Raw genomic sequence first — 24,443 nt, 5'->3', positions numbered from 1 at the left:
CGATTGCCTTTGTCCGACGGTATGCGGGAGACACTTTTTCGTTATACGCGCCCGAGAGGGAATATCCGCGCGTTACGGCGTTACGGCCGGGACAGCGCAGCCGCTTGTTGGCCGCCTTCCCTCCGCGCTCCGCGCGCTCATTCACTAGGACAAAAGCCGCCCGCCCGCCCGCCCGCGCCTCGCGCTCCGACTACAAAGACTTGTAATTTACCGATGAAATTCGATTTTTCTGCTCGCCTTGTTCCCTCTCTCCCTCTCGCTGCATCGCTCGCGCGCGACGACGAAATTAATGGAATCCGAGCGCGCGGGCTGGATTGTTTGTATTACAATACCCCCCTCGTCTCGCGACTTTTCCTTTTTCTCGTCCTCCTCCGACAAAGGCGGCTGCAGCTCTAATTTAATCAGAGCCTCCCGCGGCTCGGGGATGGCGGATCGAGGAAAAAATCATCGGCAAATAACGCGCTCGCGTCGGAAAGTCAGAAGCCTCCGAAGGCACAAATGAAGGACGGCACAGGCGCCGGAAATTTCAACGACCCGTTGAATTTTCGTGCGCAGTCGCGCACCGGCTCGCTCTCGAGTGTGTGTGCGCTCGCGTCCAGTGAGCAAACAGTTTTCACGCAGAGCGCTACGCGACGCGAGCGGGCGCACTAATGTGTTTGTACACGGCGCGTGCTGGTTGCCCCTTCTCGAATATGACGCGGACGCGAGGAAGGCAGGTGCCTTTGGGCGCTGCGCTGCGTGTACATAGAAAAAGGGCCTTGATACATCACCGAGTGCACAGGTCGTGGAGGGACGCGTCGTCGATCCCGCATATACACTTGGGCTTCCGTGTTTGCTCTTATTATGTATATTCTACGGAGGCAGCTGCTCTCTGCGGACGCAAGAGTACACAAAGGTGTTTCGCTGCTGCTGCTGCTGCCTCTGCAACTAATTAATGAAGTATCGAGAGAATCGGCGACGCGCGACACGGGAAGCCCATTCGTTTATTAGCCGCGGACAGTGCGGGGCCCCGGGAAGATCGAGCTGCGCGAATTGACGGACTTTGCGGATTTATGTCGGCGCGGCTGTTATTTCTACCGGTCGCTCATGTCCGCGCGCGTCGCGGCAACGGCTCGTTTGACCAGCTCGTCTCGAGAGAGCTCGGGGCATACCGTGCAAGTCAAAGCCGGCCACGCTTACCTGCGCTCGGAATATTGCGCCTCTAAACCACTCCTCGTCGGTCTGCAATAAAAGTCGGACTGATGCGAGCCGTGTATATCCATCGCTTATCTCAGCCGTCCCGGGGGAGAGGGCTGTACGTGTCTGTAGCGTAGTTGGCCCAGCGACCAAACTTCGACTGACTAACGCAGGCAGATCTAAGAGCGGCTTTCGATCTCCCCAGACTCGGTGCGCATCCCTTACACGCGGAGAAATTGATCTTTCGCGAGCGCGCCTGATTTACCGTGATACACCCTTGACACTGACGTGCCGTCGCGAGACGCGGAAGGGGGAGGGATGAGGTGCGCGTATAGTATATTGCTATCAAGCGCGGAGCGAGTGTGTAGGTGAGTACGTAGGCGGCGGCGTTTTCAGGTGCAGCGTGTATAACGGGCCTCCCTCGGAAAACACTCATCCTCCCGCGGGAGAGGAAGAGCCGGGCGCTGTAGGGTATGGAGCCGCTGCAGTATTCCGGAGGAGTTTCGATAAACACGCGACACGCGCCGCGCGGCACTCCACTATATCATGGCCCCTCGAGCGCGCGCCTATACCCGCACCTATACGTGGGTGTAGCTTCTATACCTCTGGGACATTATCGTACAGGACAGCGCTTATACGCCGAAGAAGAAGTTGGAGAAAAAGAGCAGGAGTATCGCTGTACGGCGCCGCCGGGGGCAGACTGACTGGAGTATCGGAGATAGCGTGTGTGTGAGCGGAGTGAGAGAAAGCTTTTTTCACTTGGCGCATTACCCGACGATCATCGACCACCTTCTCCCGCCCTCCTTCCCTCAGCCCTCGCTGTTGCTCTTTTTCGCGCGGCGCTCAACTTTCTTTTTCTCCGCCTCGTCGTCCTCGTCGTCGTCGTCGTCGTGTCTTCCTCCGCCGATGGCCCCTTCTCCGCGCAGCCAGACTGTTTTTCTCCTATTTCGCTCGTCTATGAGGAATAAAGGGACATTTATTTTATACACCGGGGAGCCGGAGTTATCGGCGGCGTTCCCTCGCGCTCTTTGCATTACATTTATACAGCACTGAGGGATCTCCCGCCGATGTTTTGTTTCGATCTGCCGAGAGACTTTTGACAATCGTTTCACTTTATGCTCGCATCTAAATCGACGTTTATCGGCGGCTGTTTCATCCGTGGGAAAGTTTGCGGAAAAACCGAGCGGCCGTTTACAGCTGAGCGCGCGTTTAAAAATGAAAAGAAGAACAAAGCCGACGCTTTATTGAATTTCACTAACTCGAAGCGAATATTCCGGTGCATTATTGTGTGTTATGCCATTTTAAAGCCGCGTTCGAAATGTTAAATAATTTATCGCCATCACGAGTGCGGCCGCGACGACGATGGAAAAAAATGCGAAAACCGAGGTAAAAGCCAACGCTGATAAACATCGAGGAAGCGAGCGCTGAAAAAAGGCGATCGCAGGGGGGAGGAAAAAAAGCGTTGCGGAAATAGTAGATAAAAAAGGGGCTTCGAGCGCGCGGGACAGACAGTGGAAAAAGTAAAAATGCGTGATAGAAAATCGAAACATATCAAAGTTCCTCTGCAAAGGTGGGAGGGCGGAACGTGCAACTACGTTTCTCGATTGTCAGGGTATCGCGTGTCTCTCCGTTATTGATCTCGTGATATAACGAATGGATTTGGAAATAGACATGCGATTCGAAGAGCACACGTACACACAGCGTGCACGTAAATGCGACGATATCTATAATAACTTTCGCTCTGTGACATATCCGCTGCTCCGCGGAAAAGTTCCGCTGTTTGTTTTATTCATACTCAGCTCGCTCCGGCGTGCAGCTACGTGAGTTCATAATGTTATTTAAATCAAAACCCGTGCGCGATATTCAAATACGCCGTCGTCGGTGTGTATGAATTCCGCTTCCTCTATCTCCCTCTCACGCCGACGGAGAAAAGTCCCTCAAAGAACGCTTGGCAGCAAATTTGGCCAAACCGCCGGGAAATTTCTTAGAAATTCATAACTCGGCGAGCATGAAAGCGGCATTAGCGCGTTGTTGCAATGCACATACTGATTAATCTCGCGCGCGTGCTAATTATCATTTGAAGCTGCAAACACACGCAACACATGCACGCGCGACAGATTCGGGCTCCCAAAATCGCGCCGGCAGCCCTCAAAAGCGCAATGCGCGCGAGCTCGAGCTCTTGAATATTTTAATTGTTTTCTCAGGAAGATGAAGCGCGCCGCTTTACTTGGGTACACGCGAGGATAATTAGCCCGCATCCCGTAATAACTGACTGGCGGCGGCGGCGGCGGCAGCGGCGGAGAGCGTCTTTTAATTGCCCGAGCGGCGCACGTGTTGGCCGTAATGCTGTGTACATACATGCATAATGCGCGTCTAGTGCAATCGCTGCAGACCGCAGGCCGTATTTACTGCTCGCGGCAGCGAGGCGAAAAACATAACGCCGGGCAATGATACGGTCGTTTTCGATCGACTCTAATTGCGGATCCCGAGTAAAAGTCGTGGATTTTAGTTTCAGAAGTATCCAGACACCTCGGCTTTTCTTCCGAGACTCCGAAAGCTCATCAGCGCGGATGCTCAAGGGAGGCGTAAAAAGTTGAGCCCGGCAAAAAGAACGAGCGGCAAAGTCGCGAAACCTCAATACCCCAAATTTGCGGTGGACCCGCAAGACGAAGAGTTAATCGACGCGGTTAGCAGCGCGGGTAAGCAGATTTATTTCGCGCGGCGTCTCGTCTCTTTTCTTTGGTCCCCCTTCCCTCGCTCATAAAAGCCCGACGCGCGAAGTATCGCGGTCGAAGGGGGAGTCGCTGGTTTTTTTATCCGCGCGGAACTATTCATAGTGGAGTCTTCCTGGAAGTCCCGCGCGGCCACGCGCGCTCGCAAAACGAATGGCAGCGGAAGGCGGACGTCGCATCGTCTTTCGGAGGGGATTTCCAGGAAGAAGAGCTTCGTCGGTGGCGGCGCGCTGCAGCGAGGCTCGTGGATCCGAGAGCGCAGGAGGCGGAGAAAGGGCGCCGAAAAAATTTGCATGCCGCACGGCCGCTCGAGAGCGGAGCGTCATTTCGGGAAGCCGGCCGAGACAAGAGAGCTACAGCCAGCCGCAGTCTCCGAAAAATACAGGGTGTACGTGAGTGCGGGCCTGCTGGACGTTCGTTTTATTAATCGCGCCGGGGAGAAGGACGCTCGCCGGGTCCGTAATAAGGAGAGGGAGCTGCCTCGATTCGGAAATTAGACAGAAGGGCCGGGTCGCGGAGGAGGCGTAAGCTCTTCTCCCTCGGATCGCGAGACTCGCTCTCGGAAGAGCTTAGACTATTTGACATAAATTATCGTTCGGAGTCGCGGCGGTAATAGGCTGCCGGCGGCTCCGATGTGTTGTGGGGAAAAGCGAGAAAGCTCACGGAGGGAGAGGCGGAAAGTATCAGGAAACTGCGACCGCGTAATTGTGCGCGCCTCCCGCGTGTGTGCAGTGCGGATCCGCGCGCGCGTGTAATTGAAATTCTGGAATTCGCAGATATCTTGCTCGAACAACTCCGGAGCCGCTATTTAATTCGAAACTCCCGGCGCCGAGTAAGCTCGCGGGAGCTCGGAGAAAAATTCCGACTGCCGACTTCATCAGCGGCGTAATACCGGCCCCGCGCAGACATCGGGTTCTGAGTCCAGGCGTTATCGCGAGCTGCACGACGAACGCGGCGCGGCTGTTATTTTGAATGTTGCCAGAAACTCGGCGCTGTCTGCGCGCGGGGTTAAACGAAAGCCTCGGCCATAAGACACGTTGAAAGAGCGGACCAAGTTGGGCAGCGATTTCATATCCTCTCTGGCTCGCTCGCTCCTCGGGTAGCTGCGGAGAGATGGGATCCATTAAATGATCCCTATAATTAGAGTTAGACCGGGAGATTCAGCCATTACCTGCTCGCTCTCTCCCGCTGGATTACGAGTTGTGGGATTAACATTTACCGGTGGCGGCGCGCCTGCAAAAATCCGGCTAGAGCTTCTGATGCCTCTTCTTCAACGCCACACACGTGCGCGCCGGGAGACGCCGACCGCAAGCCGTCTACCGCTGATCTTCGCGTGGCTAGTGCAGCCGGCGAATCAACGCTGCGTGCGCCGCCGAGTTTTCGAGGACCGTCGGCCTGATCCCCCTGATGCTTTCTTCTTCTTCTTCTTCTTCTTCTTCTTCTCTTCTGGCGAGGATGAGCATTTTTCGAGCCGGGATTTTCGAGGCTCGTGGGAAAATGCGAGGACTCGCCTAATGACGACGCGACTTTTTCGCGGGGAAGGTGGATTTTGCAAAAGGCACTTACACTGGAGAGCCGCGAAACTTCAAACGGCCTTGATAACTTTCCGGGAAAAAGCCCGGGCGAATTTAACCGAGGCGGCGATTTGAAAGTTCGCCTCCCGAGCGCGCGGCCAATATACGGCGAATTAAATTTGCAATTGTCAACGGACGTAATAAGAGCCTGATAAATCATTCACCGGATCGCGGCGTTTTTCCATTTACTTTCATCCCGGCGGCGCCTTCCCGACTCTTCTTTCATCCTCTCTTTTTTCCCTCTCACTGCGGCCGCGCCACCGAAACCCGCGAAGGACGAGGAGCACTACTCTTGGCTTGTACTTTCACCCTCGGTTAACTCCTGGGCTTTTCTATGCGACGGAGTGTCCCTGCCGCCGCCTGCTGGCCGAGAACACACGAGCGCTTGTTGAAATTACAACGGAGCCGCCTCGCTTACGCCTCGATGCCGTCCGCCAGAGATAAAGGGACAAAAAGAAGCGGAGGACGAGCGGGACTCGGGGCTGTAATTTATTCTGCAACGACGACACTGGAAAAAGCAATCGCGTAATTCCCAGCAGCAGCGGCGACGCTTCTCTCTCTCTCTCTCTCTCTCTCTCTCTCTCTCTCTCTCTCTCTCTCTCTCTCCTATAAGTGCATCAGCGAGAGTGCGCCAGCCTCCGTGACTATGTAGATTTGCGGCCGCTGCGTGCGCGCGAGGAGCATTTGCATACGAGCATGTGTGTGTTTACGTCGATTCTCGCTCGCTAATTCCGCGAAGCGAGATCCGCTTTTTTCCGGGCAAACTTCGCTCGGTGTGCTCAACAATATAACGCTCTCGGCAAATTGCGGCAAACACAGGGCATGCGCGCGCGCGCAGCTGCATGATCCAGTTCATTCAGGCGAAAAGCCGAGGAGAGCGAGGGGCGACGCATAAATTTTTGCCGCGCCGCACTGTGTAACCATTCATTCACGGTGTGTGCATGCGCGCAGCAGCCCTCGCTCGTCTCTCTCTCTCTCTCTCTCTCTCTCTCTTTCGCCTTCCGAGCGTGCAACGCGGGTAGAAGGACTGCCGCGGCGGCAGCCGTTTGCGCCAAATTGGATATCACGCGCTCGCGACCAAGAATGTGTAGTGGAAGGTAAACGAAGCCCGGGCTTTGAACGCGAGCGCGCGCGCGCATAAACGACCCGGCAGTGTGTATGTGTGTGCGAGAGAGGTGGATCGCGGGGCCGAAATTAGGTAATGCAATTTGTAGCGCGGCCTGCCTGCCTGCCGCTGCAGAGAGTGAGTTTCGCGCTGCGGCAATTTTACGGCGGCGGACGAGAGCTTTTATGATGCAATCCTCCCATTCGTCATTTTCCTCGAATTAATCGAAATGAGAAATCATTAGCGGGCTTAATAAGCGAACTCCCTTTCCCAGACGGACGGCTGCGAGGGAGTTAATGCCGGGGATTCCCCGTACGTGGATTTTCCGCGCCGCTTCTGCCGCACTCTTCACCGCCGCCCGCGCGAGCGCGCGCAATTTGAATTTGTTAGCGTAATGCGATGGTGCGTTGCTGCACGCCTTGCTGGCTCCCGGCACTTCCCGTAAATTCAACTTATGGCGCTATATTCATTTCGCGATTTTGCCTATTTCCGCTGCGTGCCTAATTGATTCCAACGGCTGCGGCGATTGTTTAACCGCCGCTTCGATCAGCCGATCCTTTTTTCTCTCCCGAGCTCTCGAGAGACGACATTATTAGCAGCGGCGAACAAAGAGGAAATCTGCAACTCACCGCGACGCTATACACGCCGCGCGTAGTAATGAGATTCAAAAACACGGGAGAGCCTCGTTGCCGGCGCTGTTAACAGGGATCCTTAAAAAATCGATACACCGACTCCTCGACGTGGGCTGCCCGTGTAGGACTGGCCTCGTTAAGTGATTATTCGGAAAAATGATATTCGCGTCCAATCAGTTTGCGGCGATGCACACGATGGCAAACAATCAGCGCGCTGGATATACTCCTCGGCAATTCCGCTGCCGCAGGAACCGCCGCGCGATGACGGGAGAGCGTCGAAGCGCGCTGTTTGACGACGCCGCCCATTTGCATTTTTACAGCAGCTAAATATACACGCGCCGGCACAAGGAGAGCGAATCGACGCGGTACCCTACATGTGCGCCCGCTCCGCCTCGTGGGAAATGGGTACCGGGTTGTCGAGGGCGACGGCTGTCCGTTAAGGCGCGTAATGTGCACCTTTGAAAAATGCACGTTTATGCATATGAGCGTTTCGTCGTATGTGTGCTCTCTGTTTGCTCCTGTCCGGACTCGATCGGCACACGCTGCGCCGCGAAGAAGCTGACTGTGTTTGTTGGCGCAGTCGAGTGACCAAGGTGCGCATTACCCGAATCTCTCTCTCTCTCTCTCTCCTGCTCTCCTGCGTGTCTATTCGCGGATTATCGACGTTCGGCTAATGGAGGCCGCGGCCAATTACGCCTGCGTTCTGCAGAAAAACGCCCCGGCTACGGCTCTCTCTCTCTCTCTCTCTCTCTCTCTCTCTCTCTCTCTCTCTCTCTCTCTGTCTCCGGCGAAAGGGGCGGAAAAAAGTGTAATTTCCGCGGATACCTTTTAATTTGGGTCAAATCTGCAATTCCTGTGGCGCGGGGATTTCGAGCGGAGGGAACCGTAGAGAAAAGGTTTCCGTTTCTCCGCACGCTTTTTTCAGCCCCTCTTCGCGCGTGCGTCGGTGGGTATGGTTGTTGCCACTCTAATGGCCATGTGTTTGCATAAATTAGTCGGCTTCATATAGTTTGCGCGTTTTTTTGTCCCTGCTGTGGATTCCGCTGAACTATTTTAAACTGCGGCTGTTACACACAGACGCGGAGTTCTCTCGACATGCGAGCGCTTTTTCACGTACAATAGGTGGGCTATTTCGGTATTATAATGATAACTTTGTCCCGTGTATTAACTCGGTTCAGGGCTATTCGACTTTCAGAGAAATCCTTTGTGTAACCTGTTGTTTGCCGCCGCTGCCGACGGACGAGTCTCGCCTGATAAAATATTAAAATAAGCAAATGTAGATTTCCGCGATTAGCAGGGCTGCTCGCGCCCTATTATTATAGCCAAACGGCAAACTGCGTGAATGGAGCAGTTTTTCAGAGTAAAGTATCGAGCGTAACACACTCGTTTTCTTATGCCATGCGCGCACAATCGCCGCTTTTCAATTTCGTCTTGAATGAGAGTCGCTTGCAAAAGTATGGGCCAATTATAGCCACAGTATATGTATCTCCGACGCGTTGTACACGCTTCGCTCGCGCAACAGCTCTTGTCCACTTGGAAAAAGGTAGCGGCGCTTTTATACACGTACATTTTTAAATTAACTTTCGCTCGGCTCCTGCCAAATGCCCCGAAAAAAGCGTTGCGTCACGAGAGAGGAGTCCGCGCGAGCACGTCCAGAAAAATAATCGGCCCGCGGTCTGCCGTTTGACGGACGAACAAAAAACGGATTTGACATTCAATTGGACCTGTCGCTCCGACTCGGCTGGCACTCTCCTCTCCTTTTTTACTGCCGCGTACCTCGCATCGGCTGCTCGGCGATCGATCGTCGTTTCGTTGGCACGATTATGCAGAATCGGAAAATCTTCGCGGGGCAATTAGTCGTGTCGAATGACGAATGCATCGGCTCTTTTCCGGAAAGCGAGCGTATCGGGTATCCGAAAGTATCTCACGGGCATGCTTTGGGATGAAATGCCCAAATAGGTCTGCCTGATTCAAAATCTGATCATCCGGTTACTCGAGCACTCAGAGCAGACAAAAAAAGCAAAAACTGTTGCACGAATTGTCCAACGCCGCGCGCATAACGACATCCTCCTTTATTTACTCGACTCGCGCGCGCGCGCGCGTCACGTGGCCGAGGACACTCGACTGCGGCAATAACAAAGTTCATCAATCAATCAGTCTCCCCGTCCCCTTCTCCCGCTCGCGCCGCTCTTTTTATCTCCCGTGTTCACGAGTCGAGCGTCGAGGGCTTACGTAAATTAGCGCTAGCTCCTATACGGGATACACGCACACGTACGCATGGATTGTCATTCGTGAAAGTTCCCCGGCAGAGAGCCCGGCTGTCTCGGAAAAAATGAGCGGCAGAGAAATCAAGATCGGCAGTGGAGCTGGCCTATCGATATGTTCGATCGGAATGCGAGTGGCGCGCTCGCGCGTATCGGGCGTCGGGTACGTATGCCCATGTGTCCGTGTGGGCGAGTCTGGCTGTTTGTGCGTGCCCGCGAGTCCTGTGTGTACTTAATAACGACATTTTTGTCGGAGACAGAGACAAGCTGTTGTGGAGCCGCGCGACACTTGTTCGATCGTTGACGTGGCCTCGCAGGGCTGGAATTTAATTGCCAGCCCGAGCTGACGTCTTTGTTGTGTTCGCTCTCGGCTCATTAATTTACGTGTTTGTGTATTTTTGTGATTGGAGGTCATCGACGCGCGCGTTACGCAGCGCGCTGGGAGGATTTATGGACGGGGCCTTGCGCAAGGTGCTCTGCACTCACGGGCAAGCGATTGATTTCGGTCTCGTCAGCAGCTCCTCTGATCCGCGGCAAAAACTCGACGGGCTGGATATAGACGGCATAGCCCCACAGGCGCGTCGTCGCGCAATTAGCGTTAACACAGCGGCGTCCCCCCCTGGCGGCGTTCAAAATCGCCAAGGATTTGAATACTAATTCGCGGGGGCGCGGCGCGTTAATACGATAACACACGAGCCCGGCTCGGACACGCACACAGACACGCGAAAGGTTGTTTAATTAGGGCCGTCGGCCGGGCATATAAGGCCCCTAAATCCACAGATTAGGCAATCGCCATTAGACAGTAGTGGTGGCAGCGGCGGTGGTACGTCCCGCTAATGCCGACTGCTCTCCCCTTTGGTCCTCTGCGCGCATTAAGTAATCCGATATATACATCAAGGAGCAGCGTTGCTGCCGCATGCAGCCCGATGCATCACAATCGAGCGGATATTAGCGGAACAGGGCGTTTGGTGCTCGTAGACGGCGGCGCCAGTGAGCGATGACGAGAGGACTCGGGGTCATTATTAAAATATACGGTCCCGTGGATGCGCCGTGTTGCGGCTGCAATTACGAGGGCGCTAATGCCGAGGGGCCGCCGATTATAAATCGTCCGCCCGGCCGAGAGCGAGAGCAGAATGGCCCCGCGGAGCGGATAAATCAGCGGGAAAATAAGGAAAATCGACAGTGGAGGGGACGGGTGAGAAGCCGCCGGGACACCACATAATGCGCTGCGTTAACGACGCCCGGCGCGCGACAAGGTATGCTCGCGCTTCTCTCTCCTCATTGTCATGGCTGCCCCGCCGATTTAGATGGCCCCGCGTGAATGTGCGTTTTTGAGGCCAGCGCGATGGACAGCCATAAGCGTACGCATTCGGGCTCAATGGCTCGCGTAATTTATACGAGAGCCTTCGCACGTGCTCACGCGGCGATTCGATCGTATTTATCTGGTTGCAAGCGGGTGCGAAGTTTTGTAATTGAGACGACGCGAACCACTCGAAAAAGTGACGAATCTCGGAAATCTCGAATCCCATATGGAACGGCGGCATTAGCGTTCTCACAGCGGCGGAAGAATCCCACTGCCGTAATCCTGTTACTCCCCGAGAGCGTTACATCAAATTAAGGAGATATATATGTACAGCCGTCATTACGTCGATCCATTATGTTCCCCGGCGGTGCGCGCATCAGCGCTTGACGAGCCGTCAATTATAGCCGTAGCGCCTAAAGAGAAGCTCGGCGGCGAAAGATAATCATAATTCGGCCGAACGAAAGGAGGAAGATCCTCGCCGCGGCTGCTAATCACAGGTTAGAGGGAGGGCCCGGCGCGCGACGTCGCGGGCTTTTCGGCCGGGGCTCCCGCGCACTTGCCGGGGATGACATCAAAGGATCCGCCGCTGCCGCGACGCCCACCTTCTTTGTAATGCGCCCGCCGCCGCCTCGCGTGAATTCCGTGTGCGCCTTTCCGACCGCCGCTGAGTGACACGACGATCGCGCGAGACGCGGCACCTAGTTCGCCGGGCGCTCGTGTCACTTGGATTGTGATAGCTCGCGATGCTGCTCAAACCTTGAAAATCGATCCCCCGCCGGATCGGAGTGTATAACGTATGCCCAACGGCCGTTTTTCCGAGATGTCAGCGGTTGACGCGCTCATGCGCGAGTCGCCTCGCGCTAAAAAGCAGCGGCAGGATGTGGGTGTGTTTTTCCGAGCGATCCCGGCGAGAGATAGGCGACACGAAAGAAAGACTGCGAGCGGGAGTGATAACGCGATTATGTATATGCATAATATAAGAATGGAGTAGGACGTCATCGGGTCGTGCGTGCTCGCCGCGATCTCCGCGGATTAGGTCGATTTGAATAAGTCGCGCGCCGGTCAACTGTATATGCGGACGGGCCAACGGCGTATAATATGGTTTCTCTTTATCCGGCAGCCGAGGTGACAGGAGCGACGCGTATAGGTATACGCAGGGCCTTTGTAATCCCGGGCTGCAGGCGCGCGTCGAGCGAAGGATTTGAATAAATCGACAGCGGAGCGAGCGAGCTAATCGGGTGAGGCCCCTTTCAGCGCGCGACTGCGAGTCCAAACAGTCTCGAGGAGAATCGTTAATTGACAGTCGCGCGGCGAGCGGGCGTAAAATCGTCGGATTATCGTCCCCGAGGCGCGCGTGCAGCCTACTTGGGGCCGCGACAAGTGCACGCGAAACGTCACTCGATCGAAATGAGCGTAGTTCTGTCGACTCGGACGGGATTTCACATGCCGATTTTTGTTGCCTCGATGTCGCGCTCCGATCGGCTCTAATTTTTCACCCGGCCGAGCGCAATCGATCAAAGATAAGGCGGCAATTTATTCAAATTAAAATCAATTAAATCGCATTTATATGTCTCGAACGAATCAAGACAAATACGTTGCCGAAGCGATCAGTCGGTTTAATTAGCCGTAATCGACTCGGACGTCGAATCTCTGCGTTAATATATTCTAATTCTACAGAACTCGGGGAAAACAAGTCGCGAACGAAGAAGACGAGGCGAAAATAGCTCGGCCGCATCACACGAAGACCCATATCTCCGCGAGGCCCCTAAGCCCGGGGCGTAGTGCTTCTCGCAAGCGCGCATCAAAGCCGATAAATTAATCGAGATCGCGCGTGCAGCGTAAAGGAAGACTAATCCTCGTTAGCTTCCGCAACGCGCCGAGCTGGTAATCCACTCGTTGCGCTATACGCGCCGCCTCGAGACAGCCGCAGTGATTTTGGAAGATCGATCGCCGATTCCACGGCTCGTGGAACCCGGAACGCCGCCCTCTCGCTATCCATCCACCTATCTACCTATCTATCCATCTATCCATCTATATATCTACCTATCTCGAGGTCGCGCGTGGGTGGTGAATAAAGACGCGGCGGAACGCGGAAACTTATTATCTCTGCGGCGACGGGCTTTTGCGAATTTATTATCGGCCGCCGGGAGAGAGAGAGAGAGAGAGAGAGAGAGAGAGAGAGCAATTTGCTTATTGTTATAAAGTACGCGGGTAAGTGATAGGGGCGGGATAATGGCTGGCCGTTGTTTTGGCGGATAATGCGAGTGCAGGAGATAATGGTGATAAGTTTGATTTCGAGCTGATTCGTGCGTGCGTGGAAGAGGGATTTCGCAGTTTAACCTTCGTTATTGTGACGATCGGTAATGGCCGTCGCGCTCAATGGCACTTCTCGATAATTCACCTCTTCCTTTTAATTCGCCCGTCCTTTTTACCTGCGAATAACGGCTTCGCGAGCGTAAATCATCCGGATTATCGGTGGGCAACGAATCTAGTTAATAAACAAACGAACAATAGTTAATTGGCCGCCGGGCGACGAAAATCGAAAGTCGATGACCGCGCACTTGCTCCGCAGTGTTTATGAAGCCGGCGACTTGTTAACAAGATTCCGGGAGCAGTCCCCCTAATTGTTTTCGACAATGATGAATTAATGGCCCGGCAGCTGCCGCTCAGCTCGGATCTCTGCTTTGAGAGCGCAGGCGCGCACCGAATACATTTTTTCGTCTCTAACGAGGAGAAGCGGCGGGCGACGTTGGTTCACCGCTGCATTGGTGAGATGTGTCGCGATACGGCTCATACGCCGGTAGCTCGTTTTCGTAGCTTCCGATCCCAAAGATAGCGCGGGTAATCTTCGGTTCGAATTAATTTTAATTGCCACCGAACGTTTTGTTAATGAGCGGCATAAAATTAGACAGCGACACGGCGATATTTCGCTCCGATGCGTTATCCGGCGCTTATTCTTCGAAAATCAGGAGTGCGTCTCGTTATTTCAAAAATCGATTACACGGGGACGGGAGGCTCCGCGGGCGAAGTTGAAGAAAGACGACGTGTTTAATCATCACCCCGGCGTCTTCGCCTCTCGAGAGCGGCGACAGCCTCCGCGCGCGCTGTAGCATGAGAGGCAATATCGTCCACTGGCTTTTAAAGCAAGTGGAGTGTTATAAATTTTCTTTATGAATGTTTACCTTCGGGATCCCGACTGAGGAAATTTATACCCATCCAGCAGCCAGCGGCAGCGCTGCCCTTCCCGATAGGATTAAGCGTTCGCGTGTTTATTTTTTGCAAGTTTTCGCCGTTTCTCTGTCGTTATAGACGAGCGGCCTCGTGTGGAGAATATTTACTGCACATCCTGCGCTGAGCCGCTCGATGAATGCGGATAAAAGTGCGTCGATCGGCGATACAATAAGGGCGCTGATCAAAGTGCAAAATCAATTTTTAATCTCCTTTACACGGGTTACATGAAATCGGGTGAAAACCGTGCATTGGCGTAAACATCAAACAGATGCTGAAGAGCCTTTCGTTCAGGACTAGACAATAAAAATCGAAATCCCACGCGCGTGCGCAGGAGTTAATTAAGGCGTGCGCACGCGAAGATCAAAAGTGGCTTTGCAAATATAATCCCTCTCCGCTCGCGGCTTTATTCGCGAATGCCCGTCTCGTTCGGACCCCTCGCGCGCTCGTACAGTATACAAATTCGTGAATAAAAAGCCATATACGCAGAGCAAAGGATCTCTCCACTCATTAGCCGTGAATGAAAACATATTTCGATTTGCCCCGCGCGTTAACAAACCCGGGAGCGCGTGTATCTATAAAGCCGATTTGTTCGACTCTCTCTCTCTCTCTCTCTCTCTCTCTCTCTCTCTCTCTCTTTCTCTCTAAACGTTAGCCAACGCTGCCAGCTTCATCTCGTCTCTGCCTCTCTTTGTCCGCGCGTCCACTCTGTCTTTTTGTCTCGCTGTATTTCACCGATGTCAACTCTGCCGCGTACGGAGGCACACGAGGCCGCGGCCCGTGCGTGCGCGCATTAAAATTCGAGAACGCGCATCTATGCGTTGAATATTGCAAGATGCGCCGCTCGTTTATTTGCTCGTGCATCCGCACACACACGCATCAGCTTTAATGCTCTAAGCTTATGAGCTGCAAAACAAGCAGACGGCGATGTTGCATTATTGAGCTGAGCTATATTTTTCATTGCGGGACGCTGCACGCTCATCGCGCTCTATTTCGATCGCGTCGAGGAGGGAAAATAACTTTTCATCGATATTCAGCTCGCGATGGAAAATTGAGTTACTCCTGTGACACCTGTCCGTCCGCTGCGAATTCGAGAGCAGAAAAAATGACACAAGTAGTGTCGCGTCGTTACAGTACGCATTACAGTTTCAACAATGCGCTTCTCGCGATCGCGATAAATTTGTATCCCAAGCTCGACCCGACTCGTCAATTAACTTTTCGCATGAGTATCCGAGGTTGTCAATGGCTTTGAAAATCGAGCGAGCAGCAGCGCGGGCATTTTGCAGTGCCCGCTAGAACAAAACGTACTTATCTATTCGCTCATTTATCTACCTAGCCAGCTACATACGCAAGCTGCACATTTCCGCGGCTTGTATGTACACGCGCTCGCGCATTGTCCGGCGCCATATCCGCGTGCGCGTCGGCATAATAGACGCGCTTGTTAAAAGCGGCTTCGGCATTACCCCTTTACTACGCTCTCTCTCTCTCTCTCTCTCTCTCTCTCTCTCTCTCTCTCTCTCTCTCTCCCTCTCCCTCTGAGTGCGAGATAACTTTGCTCGGGACCATTATGCGAACCCTACCTATCCCTCGGTCTCTGCTGTAGCAGCGGCAGCCGCATCGGGTAACGTAATATACGCGATGGCGATATTTTCGTTCGAATTGCGTGCAGAAGTGGAGCGGCTCGGGCACGGGATGAAATCCGATGTGATAACGACGTCGCTTGCGCGGTTTCGTCTGACCAACGCATGGCGCATAACCACCGTCGTCGGATGTCGATTTTCACGAGCTGCCTTTGGCGCTGCCGAGCTGGAAAATGTCGCTCGAATAAAGTTAACCGATCACAAATGTATTCGACGTCAAAGAGACGATATTTTAAACGCATTGAAATCGGCGATACTTATCGCGCGGCTCTAGCGGCGCGTGTGACGTAAATTTATATAAAATACAAGCGTTCGCTTTCCGGCCGCGCGATTCCGATTAAGGCAATGATATGTAAATGACATTAAAACGGGATTATTCGATTAAGTCATGCTCGACGATATATCGAACACTCGGCTGGAAGCTACCTTGTACCTTCCGATTGTACTGCGCCATTGTTGCCGGTGGACAAGTATGCACTTTGTTTCGTATTTTCATTTTTACCGAACGTTTATGACATAACTTTGCGACGTTATGATCGAAATTACGACTTTGTTTTCGATAGGAATGAGTCACTGTGCTGCTGGCTAGCTGCTGGAACAATTCTAGTGATTTTCAATGTCAATATTTAACATCAGCCGCTTTTTCCAAAACCCGTTCACGCGAAATTCGAAACGTTGATAATATTTGCAACTGATAAAGCAGAAAGTTGTTTGTGCAAGCACGTGTTTGGCTCAACTATGGCAATGCAGCAGCTGTTTGCTACGAAAATTCTGTTTATTATTTGTTGGCCATCAGTGCTGTTTGTTCACACGAGGATAAACCGTAAATCCAGTTGCTGATCCAGTATTTATTTTAAAATTACCCGAACGGAATTAGCGGCGTATTCTTATAACTCGATGCGAATCAATAGCATTAATCAGAGTTCGACGAAATTTGCATGATACACACGTTTCGCGATATTTATAAGAATGGCAAATGGACGTATCGAATTCGCTCGCGCGACAGCCAATGTAAAGGTATGCAAATTATTTACGAGAACAGTCCGAGAAGAAACCTATCGAATTATTCGGTAATTAAAGCTATATAACGTATAATTAAAAACGCTGGCGCACTGCACGTAAACGCTATCGGCGCAGTGTGCGAGCCATCGCCGCAGCTAACTATGTTTCATCTCGAGCACAATATCCAAAGCCCTTCCATGCACCCACCCACAAGGCCGAGTCGCTCGCATAAAATCCACCGGCTAGCTCGCTTATTGTGCAAATACATAAATTTCGCTGATCCCGATAGCCGCGCACAAATATCCATTCATATACATCATCCGGGCCGAAAAAGACGGCATCCTCGCTGCGAAGCGGGCCAAAGGTAGAAAAGGAAATGAAATAAAGCGAAAGAAACAAAAGCGCGGGGCAGCCGAATTTCATTAACGTCCACCTCCCGTGCTCATGATTTATTCGGTTGATAATCGACGAGCGAGGGCTTATAACTCGCGCATCGGCTCTTCTTCCGCTGGCGCTGCGAAAAGGGGGAGGAGGAGCGAGCGGAGAGCGAAAAACAGCGCGCACCGAGCTCTCGAGCTTCTAAATTGAGTCTAGACGATGAATTCTCCGCCCACCTCCGCGAGCTGCCGCTCGCGCGACTTCTTCTCAGTCGCTTCCAGAGGTAGAGATGCATATGCATTCCTGCCTCCGCGCGCTCGAGATTCGGCCTTCCAGGGGGAGTGCACCACATTAATATACCATTTTAATTTATTTCTGCTTTTGATGAGATTTCCGATTTGCTCGCCTTGCATTCCGCGCGCGCAATTTTTCTTCCTTTTCCGAGTGTCGTCGCCGCAACTGAGCATTTTTCTAATGCGGCTCTTTCATCGGCGACGGCCTTTCCGCGCTGCATATTCCCAATTAGAGCGCGCACAATGAGCGCGCACTCGTCGCTGTATCATTGTGATGCATATTTTAATGTGAAATTTGTGTACCGAAATGTAGCCCGCGCCTGCCTCTTGAAAAGGCAAGACCGCATCAACGCCGCCCGTGAAAAAGGAGAAGCGCTCGGAAGACGGGGGCACAAAAGAAGAAAGGTAAAGGGGTCGGTTACAAGTCGCGTCGGGCTGTGCGCGACTATGCTAGCTGCGTACAGCCGCGTTCGCGGGAGCCCCTGAGAACAGCAGCCGCATAATGTTATTCATAGCTGCCGCGGCCAGTGCGGCGGCCTTCGAACGCGCTGCCTGCCTGCTCTCCGCTACAGCTCATCTCGCTCTCCGGCGCTCGTTAAAGCAGTGGAGCCAAATGCCCGGGCGTCACACTAAATTAAAAACTCATCTAAATGCGAGCGCCGGCGCGAAATGAGCGAGTAGCAGCGGAGCGTCGGCCGCAGCCGCCGGCGCGTAATAAAAGTTTTTAAATAAATAAAGACACGCTCGGCGCGGTTCCGCGTAAACGCTCGAAATTGGCCCTGCGAATTAAAAGCCCTCTCTCGGACAATGTTATTATGTGGGCCAAAGCTTCTGCTGCCCTTTTCTCGCTGGATCGAGCGCGTATAATGCCGGGGTTGGCGCGCCGCGTGCGTGCGGCAATTTTTTGTCGAAACGCAGGGTGACTCCTCGGCCGCCGTACGCGCGCGTCTTCGAGGGCATTCCACCGGAATTGCCGGGGGAGAAGCCGGGATACGTATTCCTCGAATCCGCGCGTTTATGCTGATTAGCCGCGCGTATTGTCGATGATTAGGCGGCTATTGAGTCGATAGCCGGGGCTATACTCGAGATGCGCGGTTATCATGCGGCACGAAGAGAAACGTTTAGTCCCGGGGCAGTAAGTAGTCGTTTGAAAAACTCGCTCTAATAAAGTGCCTTCGTCGAGGTTCGCGAGCAATGGAACGGTGGGCGTTCCCGGCTAAACGATTCCATCGAAAAAGTTATTCCGACTTTTTTATCCGTGTCTGTGTGCACGAGCGTTTCCACACCGCACTCGTCGCGGATAATTGATATTTAATGCATCTCGCGCATCATTGCGGCTAACGAAAAAATCACTAGGTACGCTGGCTCCCTCGCGGGAAATAAAGTGCCGTCTCGGCGATTTTTCAATTCGAGGGCACTCTTCCTCTCTCCTCTTTCCTCCGTGCACGCGAGGATTACTCCGCGGCGTATGCACGTGTGCGAGCACTTGATGCATTTCTGATGCGACAGCAACGTCGACGCGCCGCGAGACGTGCTCGAGTGTTTATTAGGAAATTATTCGTATGCCGTGTGTGGCTTCTTATCTGCCGAGGATTGCAGTCGTACATCGAGTTGCAAACGTTGCTCTCTCGAACCGACTCCGGAGAGAAAGGGTTAAGACTAGAAAAGAAAAAAAAGGAAACCGGAGAAGAAAATGATGGCTTTTGCACCTGTGGAAGCGCTCGTCGGAAGTGATAGCCGTTCGCGCAGGTAGGCATTAAAAGAGTCGGCATTCCCGCGCCCTTTCTTTCGCTAGCCGGAGAGCCGTAATTACAAAATTAAAAGTCCTCCGCCGGAATGACCCAATAATGCGGGCTCGGCCTAGAATAACGCACTGCTAGCGTGTACGTGACGCTCCTGCGCGGAAGAACAACAACAGCAGCAGTCGGCCGCAATATCGAGGAAAAGATTGTAGTAATTTCATAGATTCGAATATAATTGGCCCGAGGGCGGCGCAGGAAGACGGGAAAGAGGAGGAGGAGGACAGACTGAGAGAAGGCGCCAATTTCCCTACAGTCAGAGGAAGGAGAGACAAAACGATGCGCCGAGACTGCTTTGGCGCTCCGTCACCCGAAATTAGACTCTCTTTCGGCTCGGACCTGCCGCCGACTCGAGGATGTATTAAGTGCGTACAGTCCCCGCCGGCATCGATGTGGGAAAGAATTCGGTTGCTCAGTTCGACAAAAGGGCTTTTCATGCTGACCGGTGTATATTAGGTGGGAATGGGCGCTCTGCTGCTTAAAAATAGCCTTCGTTCGAAACGTTTAATCCCAGGAGCAGTTTAAAACAGCACGTCGCGGGATAAGGCGAATCTCTTATTTTACGATATGAAAACCGCGCGTAAGACTAACAAAGTGCGCCGGGGCACATTAAATCATCGAAAGCGGCAAAACGATTACCCGTTATATTTTCGTTGGCGCGCGTGTTTTCCAGCATACATCATTCTTTAGTCTGGCTGTACGGCCAATTCATCCTCCAAGTCCTCTGGACGACGCTTTCAGACTCGACTTAAGAGTGATTTGTATTCCTCGCTCGCGCGCGCCACTCGTCCTTATACTTTAGCTTGTTTTTTGTCTCCTCCTCCGCTGCCATCTCCGGGCCGGATGTCCTTCTGCGCGTCTTCTTCTCCCGCTGCCGCTCGATTTTCCCCGTCATCCCTGCGGTGGCGGCGGCGGCGGCGGCGGGAGAGAGCGTCTTACGCACGCAGCCTCATGCGAGGGCCAACTGCTGTTATGTCACGTGCCAGTGGGCCGAAATCGACTTTTCCGCGCCGGGCTAATTGCCAGTAAGTATATAGAGTCGCCTGGTTTATTAAGGAAAATGCGCGCGTGACCGGTCTAATCCTACCAATTTCTCATTGTTCCCCGCTCGTATCTCGATGGTCCTTTCTTCGGCGGCGGCGGCGGCTTCTTTTCTTTTTTCCTTGGTCGTTAAGGAGGATAATTGCTGTCAGGTGACACTCGGGCAACGGTAGATTGTACTTTTGCATTTTCGGCTTCGTCTCTCGGACGCCGTTTCTGGGTTGCACGACAGACTAAGGTATCTCTTTCGTCCGAGTATTCTGCTTTCCTTCCTCCATCTCTCTTAAGAAGGCTCTTGCTTTATTTTGATGACAGTGATTTAAAACACATGCAAGTAGTTGATGTAGCGAGAAATTATTTTTGGATTAAAATTTTGATGAGGGTTCCAAATACAGAGAAAGGTCGAAATGGATTGTGGAAATTACGACGACACGCTGAAGGAAGCGCTGACGGGAAGAGACGGGGGTGGTGGTGGTGGTCCGGGCAGGCTCACAGAGGCTTGTTGCTGGGCTGGCTGCTGCTGCTGGGGAGCGGTGGACTCTACGGAAATGGAGCTGCTGGGCGCCGGAGGCGGCGGTGGTGGCCCGGGCAGGCTCACGGAGACTTGCTGGTGGGCTGGCTGCTGTTGCTGCTGCTGATGCTGCTGCTGCTGCTCGGGAGCTGATGACTGTACTGAAACCGAGCCGCTGGGCGCTGGTGAGGGCGCTGGTGGACCCTGAGGCTGGCTCGCCTGGACCGAGACGCCGGAGCTGGACTGCGGTTGGCTTCCATGCACGGAGACGCTGGATTGCGCCGGAGGCGGCGGAGGTGGCGGAGCCTGCAGGGACAGGGAGACTCCCGAACTAGCTGCTGCTCGGGGTGCAGCCGTCGTTTGTTGCTGCTGCTGCGGCGGCGGCGGCTGGGGAGGGCTGGGCGGCGGTTGCGGGGCAGCAGGTGCTGCGAGGCTGGCAGCAGCGGCTTCGGCCGGTCGAGCGCTGCAGGTTGTCGCTAATGCCGACAGCAGGATCGCGAAAACGACGGCTCGAGCCATCCGCTGCGGAGGAGAAAAGTCGATGATTACAGAGTTCGCGACGTCTTGAGAGATGAGAGGGATGGCGCATCAGGATCGTTAGAGGGCGGAGGTTTGGGGACCTTGCCTCAGAACTATTTGGGTGATTGATCGGGTCAAGTCTTTAGAGAGGATGTGCGGAAACAGACGGTAGACGGGTAACGGTTAAACGGCAGGTAGCGTTGGACGCGAGGATTTGTTTACTCTGAGTTGGTTTGAACAAATTTTCTAAATGTTGAGAAAAAATGTTTCATTATATTGTAGGATTTGAAAAGCAGAGTTAGTGTGCGCGTAAATGTTCAACTTTACCTTTGTGTGGGTCTTCATTATTTGCGAGGTATTTTTTCTCTGGTGTATTTACGAACTTGGCTTCAGCTATGAAACGCGCTGCGCTCGCTCGGAGAGCTTATATTTTATAATGCAGGCACCGGGAAAATGACGTATTTTTATAACATTTTTCTGGACTGTTCTTTCCGGTATGCGTAATACATTTTTATGATAAACACGCGGGTTTCATAAGCGCAAACGAAATATAGTCGCTTTTATGACTTTTATTATCTTCAGCCATGCGCACGACTTTGCCAGTTGCACGCAAAACAATGCTTTTTTCTACACTTCGTTTTGAGCGATGCAGCGTAACTAGTACAGCTGTAGCTGCATTTTAAAAACGGAATAAGGCGCAGAAAAATATTTACATCGCCGCGGAATACAGAAAGACGCATACGTGGACTTTCTTTTCATAACGAGACGAGTATCTCCCGCGGCATCTGAAGCATCGTGAAAAAGTTGCGCGATACATATTCGTCAGGCATACGGCGTTGTTATTTCGAGAGACGAGAAAATGCAGTCTCCGGATCTCGCCATATAGAAACGTCTGCTTTGAAAGTCATGTATGCAGCAGCTTAACGTAAGCATGCATAAAATGATAAAGCTGAAAATTCGCCTGTCGAGCACGTCGCGCTTACGCCATTTAAACTGTGTTTCGCTTTGCGAGCCGCCTTCTCGAAATGCGGAATCATCAAAAGGACCCCCAAAAACTGACGAAAAATTGATTCATTTAGCGTTGATGTATTACGAGACTGCATTCGTGAAACATTTCCCATCTCTTATCTCCGGGCACATCGTCGCGAGCAATGCCCTCTGCCGATCAAAGAACGCAGACGCTGCGAAAGCCCTGAAACTCCAGATGCGGGAAATATGACGATTCCAGTCCGTTTTCCAATTTCTCTGCGGCAGCCCAGACGAGCGCGTACGTGCAAACGCACATCCCGCACGTAGCGGCCATAAGTACAGGCCAGTGCCGTAATAAATTCCAAGCCCCGGCGGCAGTGCGGCGGCGGCGCATGAATTGTTAAAACGCTTCACGGCTATCAGGCGCTCGCTCGCTACGTCTCGCTCGAAGCCGGTCCTTCTTCGCGGCCCTCAACCGAGTCTGCGCGCGGAGGGAAAAAATTTAATTTTCTAAAAGGCGCCGGGCTGCGCTCGCACACGTCTCTCCGCGCGCCATTGTTTCCTTCCCGAGGATTATACGCGAGCTAATCCGAAATAAAGGCAGAAGGGGTCTTTGTGCTGAGTACGATGCACACTCGAAGCTGCGCGAGGGCATATATGATTCGAGCGAGGAGATAACCACCTCAGATTGTGGTGTACACACACGGGGGGAGCGAGGAGCAAAGGGTTACATTAGGAGGAATCTGTGCGCGCCTCTCACTCTCTCTCTCTCTCTCTCTCTCTCTCTCTCTCTCTCTCTCTCTCTCTCTCTCTCTCTCTCTCTCTCTCTCCGGCTTTCTTTCCGCGCAGCCGAGAGCGCTGTACCTATACGCCGCGCCGTTCTCGACTCGCCGCGAGACCGAGCGTGAATTATTGATGATCGATATATCGATTAGGAGAGGAAGGCCGCGATGCGCCTCTGACCTACCTACGGCTAAGTGCATCCCCTTGAACCCTCGCCGGCGTGTGTATGCGTACACCTATGTGCTCTCGGGCAGAGGAGGAAAAGACTCATCTCCAGCCGCGGCAGAGGCGTTGCAAACACGCTCGCGTACTCCCTTTCTTTATCTCCCGGCCGAGCCCGCGCCGCGTACTTGTGTAAATACGAGAAAAATTATGCGTTGCATATGTCCGTGCAATATGTATGTATCAATTCGAGGTTATGCGCCGCCACGCTGGGCGAGAGGAAAAAGTGCCGGCCTGCGCTCGCCGCGCACCGGAGGAGGCGTGATGAAAAAAGTACAAGCTGCGAGATTACATTGATTTCCTCGGCGGGAGTTATGTGCGCCGTATCGAAATCGAAACGCAAAAGTGTCGGTGTGGATCGATCCTTGTCCGACCTTTTCTTCACCGCGCTATCGTTATCATCTCGCGTGTCCGAGTTGGCGTAACACCGAAAAGGGGGCGATTGTTGTAATACGCAGGCTAGATGAAAGATCTCGGGTGAAAAGTCGCTCGTTAAAAAGAATTCTTGCCAAACGCACGGGCACATGCTCTAAAAGACGCAGCGTCACTCCCCGCCGTTTGCGAAAGACTTCTGGGAGCGCTTACGCGGGCGCACACGGAGACAAGGAGCGGGAGATCGGCATCGATAAGCGCATAAATACAATGCCGAGAAATGAAGTTCTTAGCGTAATTCGCTTATCTGATCTCGGAATATCCACTTCTAGAAGACAATGCATATTACAGGCCCTAGCGCGCGACGCCCGGGAGAAAATAAATAAAACATTCCCGTTCGCGCGTCGTGTTCGGGGAGAGAGAGTACGGCGCGGCCGCACATAATAAATGTTTCTCCTCTCCGGTATTTAATTAAACGTTCCTTACATCCAATACACACTCTCCGTACATGCATTTCACACGCGCGCGCGCGCGCGCTTACTCGCGCGTGAACCAGTTCACCTCCTTCCCCTGCAGCAGCAGCGGCAACTCGTTCGCGCGTCGCACTTACGTAATTCGATTGTGCTTCTCGCGCCTCGCTCCCTCGGCTAATAAACAAGTGTCTCGTTTAACGAGCGCGATTATGAAATGCGAGCGGCCGAAAAGCCAGGGCGAGATGAAAAATAACGGCCGTCGTATCGGTCTGTTAACGAGCCACGAGAGAGCTCGCTGCAGTTGGGCCCGCCGGCGCATAATGGAGAAAATGCTGCCGCTGCTGCTGTTGCCCGCCGAATCAGATAAATATGCTAACAGCGGCGGCAGCCGGCTCCCAATCGCAGCCGGCTATCGACACGACGCGAG

The 24,443-nt window shown here is 53.2% G+C and overlaps 2 protein-coding genes across 5 annotated transcripts in view; one reads left to right on the top strand and one right to left on the bottom strand.

The window, feature by feature from the left end:
• The window catches only part of LOC103315329, a 200,480-nt gene that overhangs the window by 71,559 nt on the left and 104,478 nt on the right, over positions 1 to 24,443 (top strand). Inside the window, exon 7 of one of the 4 annotated variants that reach the window (XR_004227928.2) lies at positions 3,686 to 3,875. The exons of the other annotated variants lie outside the window; for them this stretch is intronic. The gene's annotated coding sequence lies outside the window, so the exon portion shown is untranslated. The remainder of the gene's footprint in view (positions 1 to 3,685; positions 3,876 to 24,443) is intronic. 4 annotated transcript variants of the gene reach the window in all.
• Positions 20,426 to 21,636, bottom strand: LOC100679625 (protein enabled homolog). The gene is made up of 2 exons (XM_003425219.4): positions 21,525 to 21,636; positions 20,426 to 21,200 (listed from the first exon to the last, which is right to left on the bottom strand). The coding sequence occupies exons 1-2, from the start codon at positions 21,540 to 21,542 to the stop codon at positions 20,589 to 20,591; spliced, it is 630 nt and encodes a 209-aa protein (XP_003425267.2). The 5' UTR covers positions 21,543 to 21,636; the 3' UTR covers positions 20,426 to 20,588.

The sequence above is a fragment of the Nasonia vitripennis genome, chromosome 5 (genome assembly GCF_009193385.2).
Source record: "Nasonia vitripennis strain AsymCx chromosome 5, Nvit_psr_1.1, whole genome shotgun sequence".
In the NCBI taxonomy this organism is placed as follows: Eukaryota; Metazoa; Arthropoda; class Insecta; order Hymenoptera; family Pteromalidae; genus Nasonia; species Nasonia vitripennis.
Note: the sequence above shows the minus strand (reverse complement) of the source record. Positions and strands in the feature narration are given on the sequence as shown.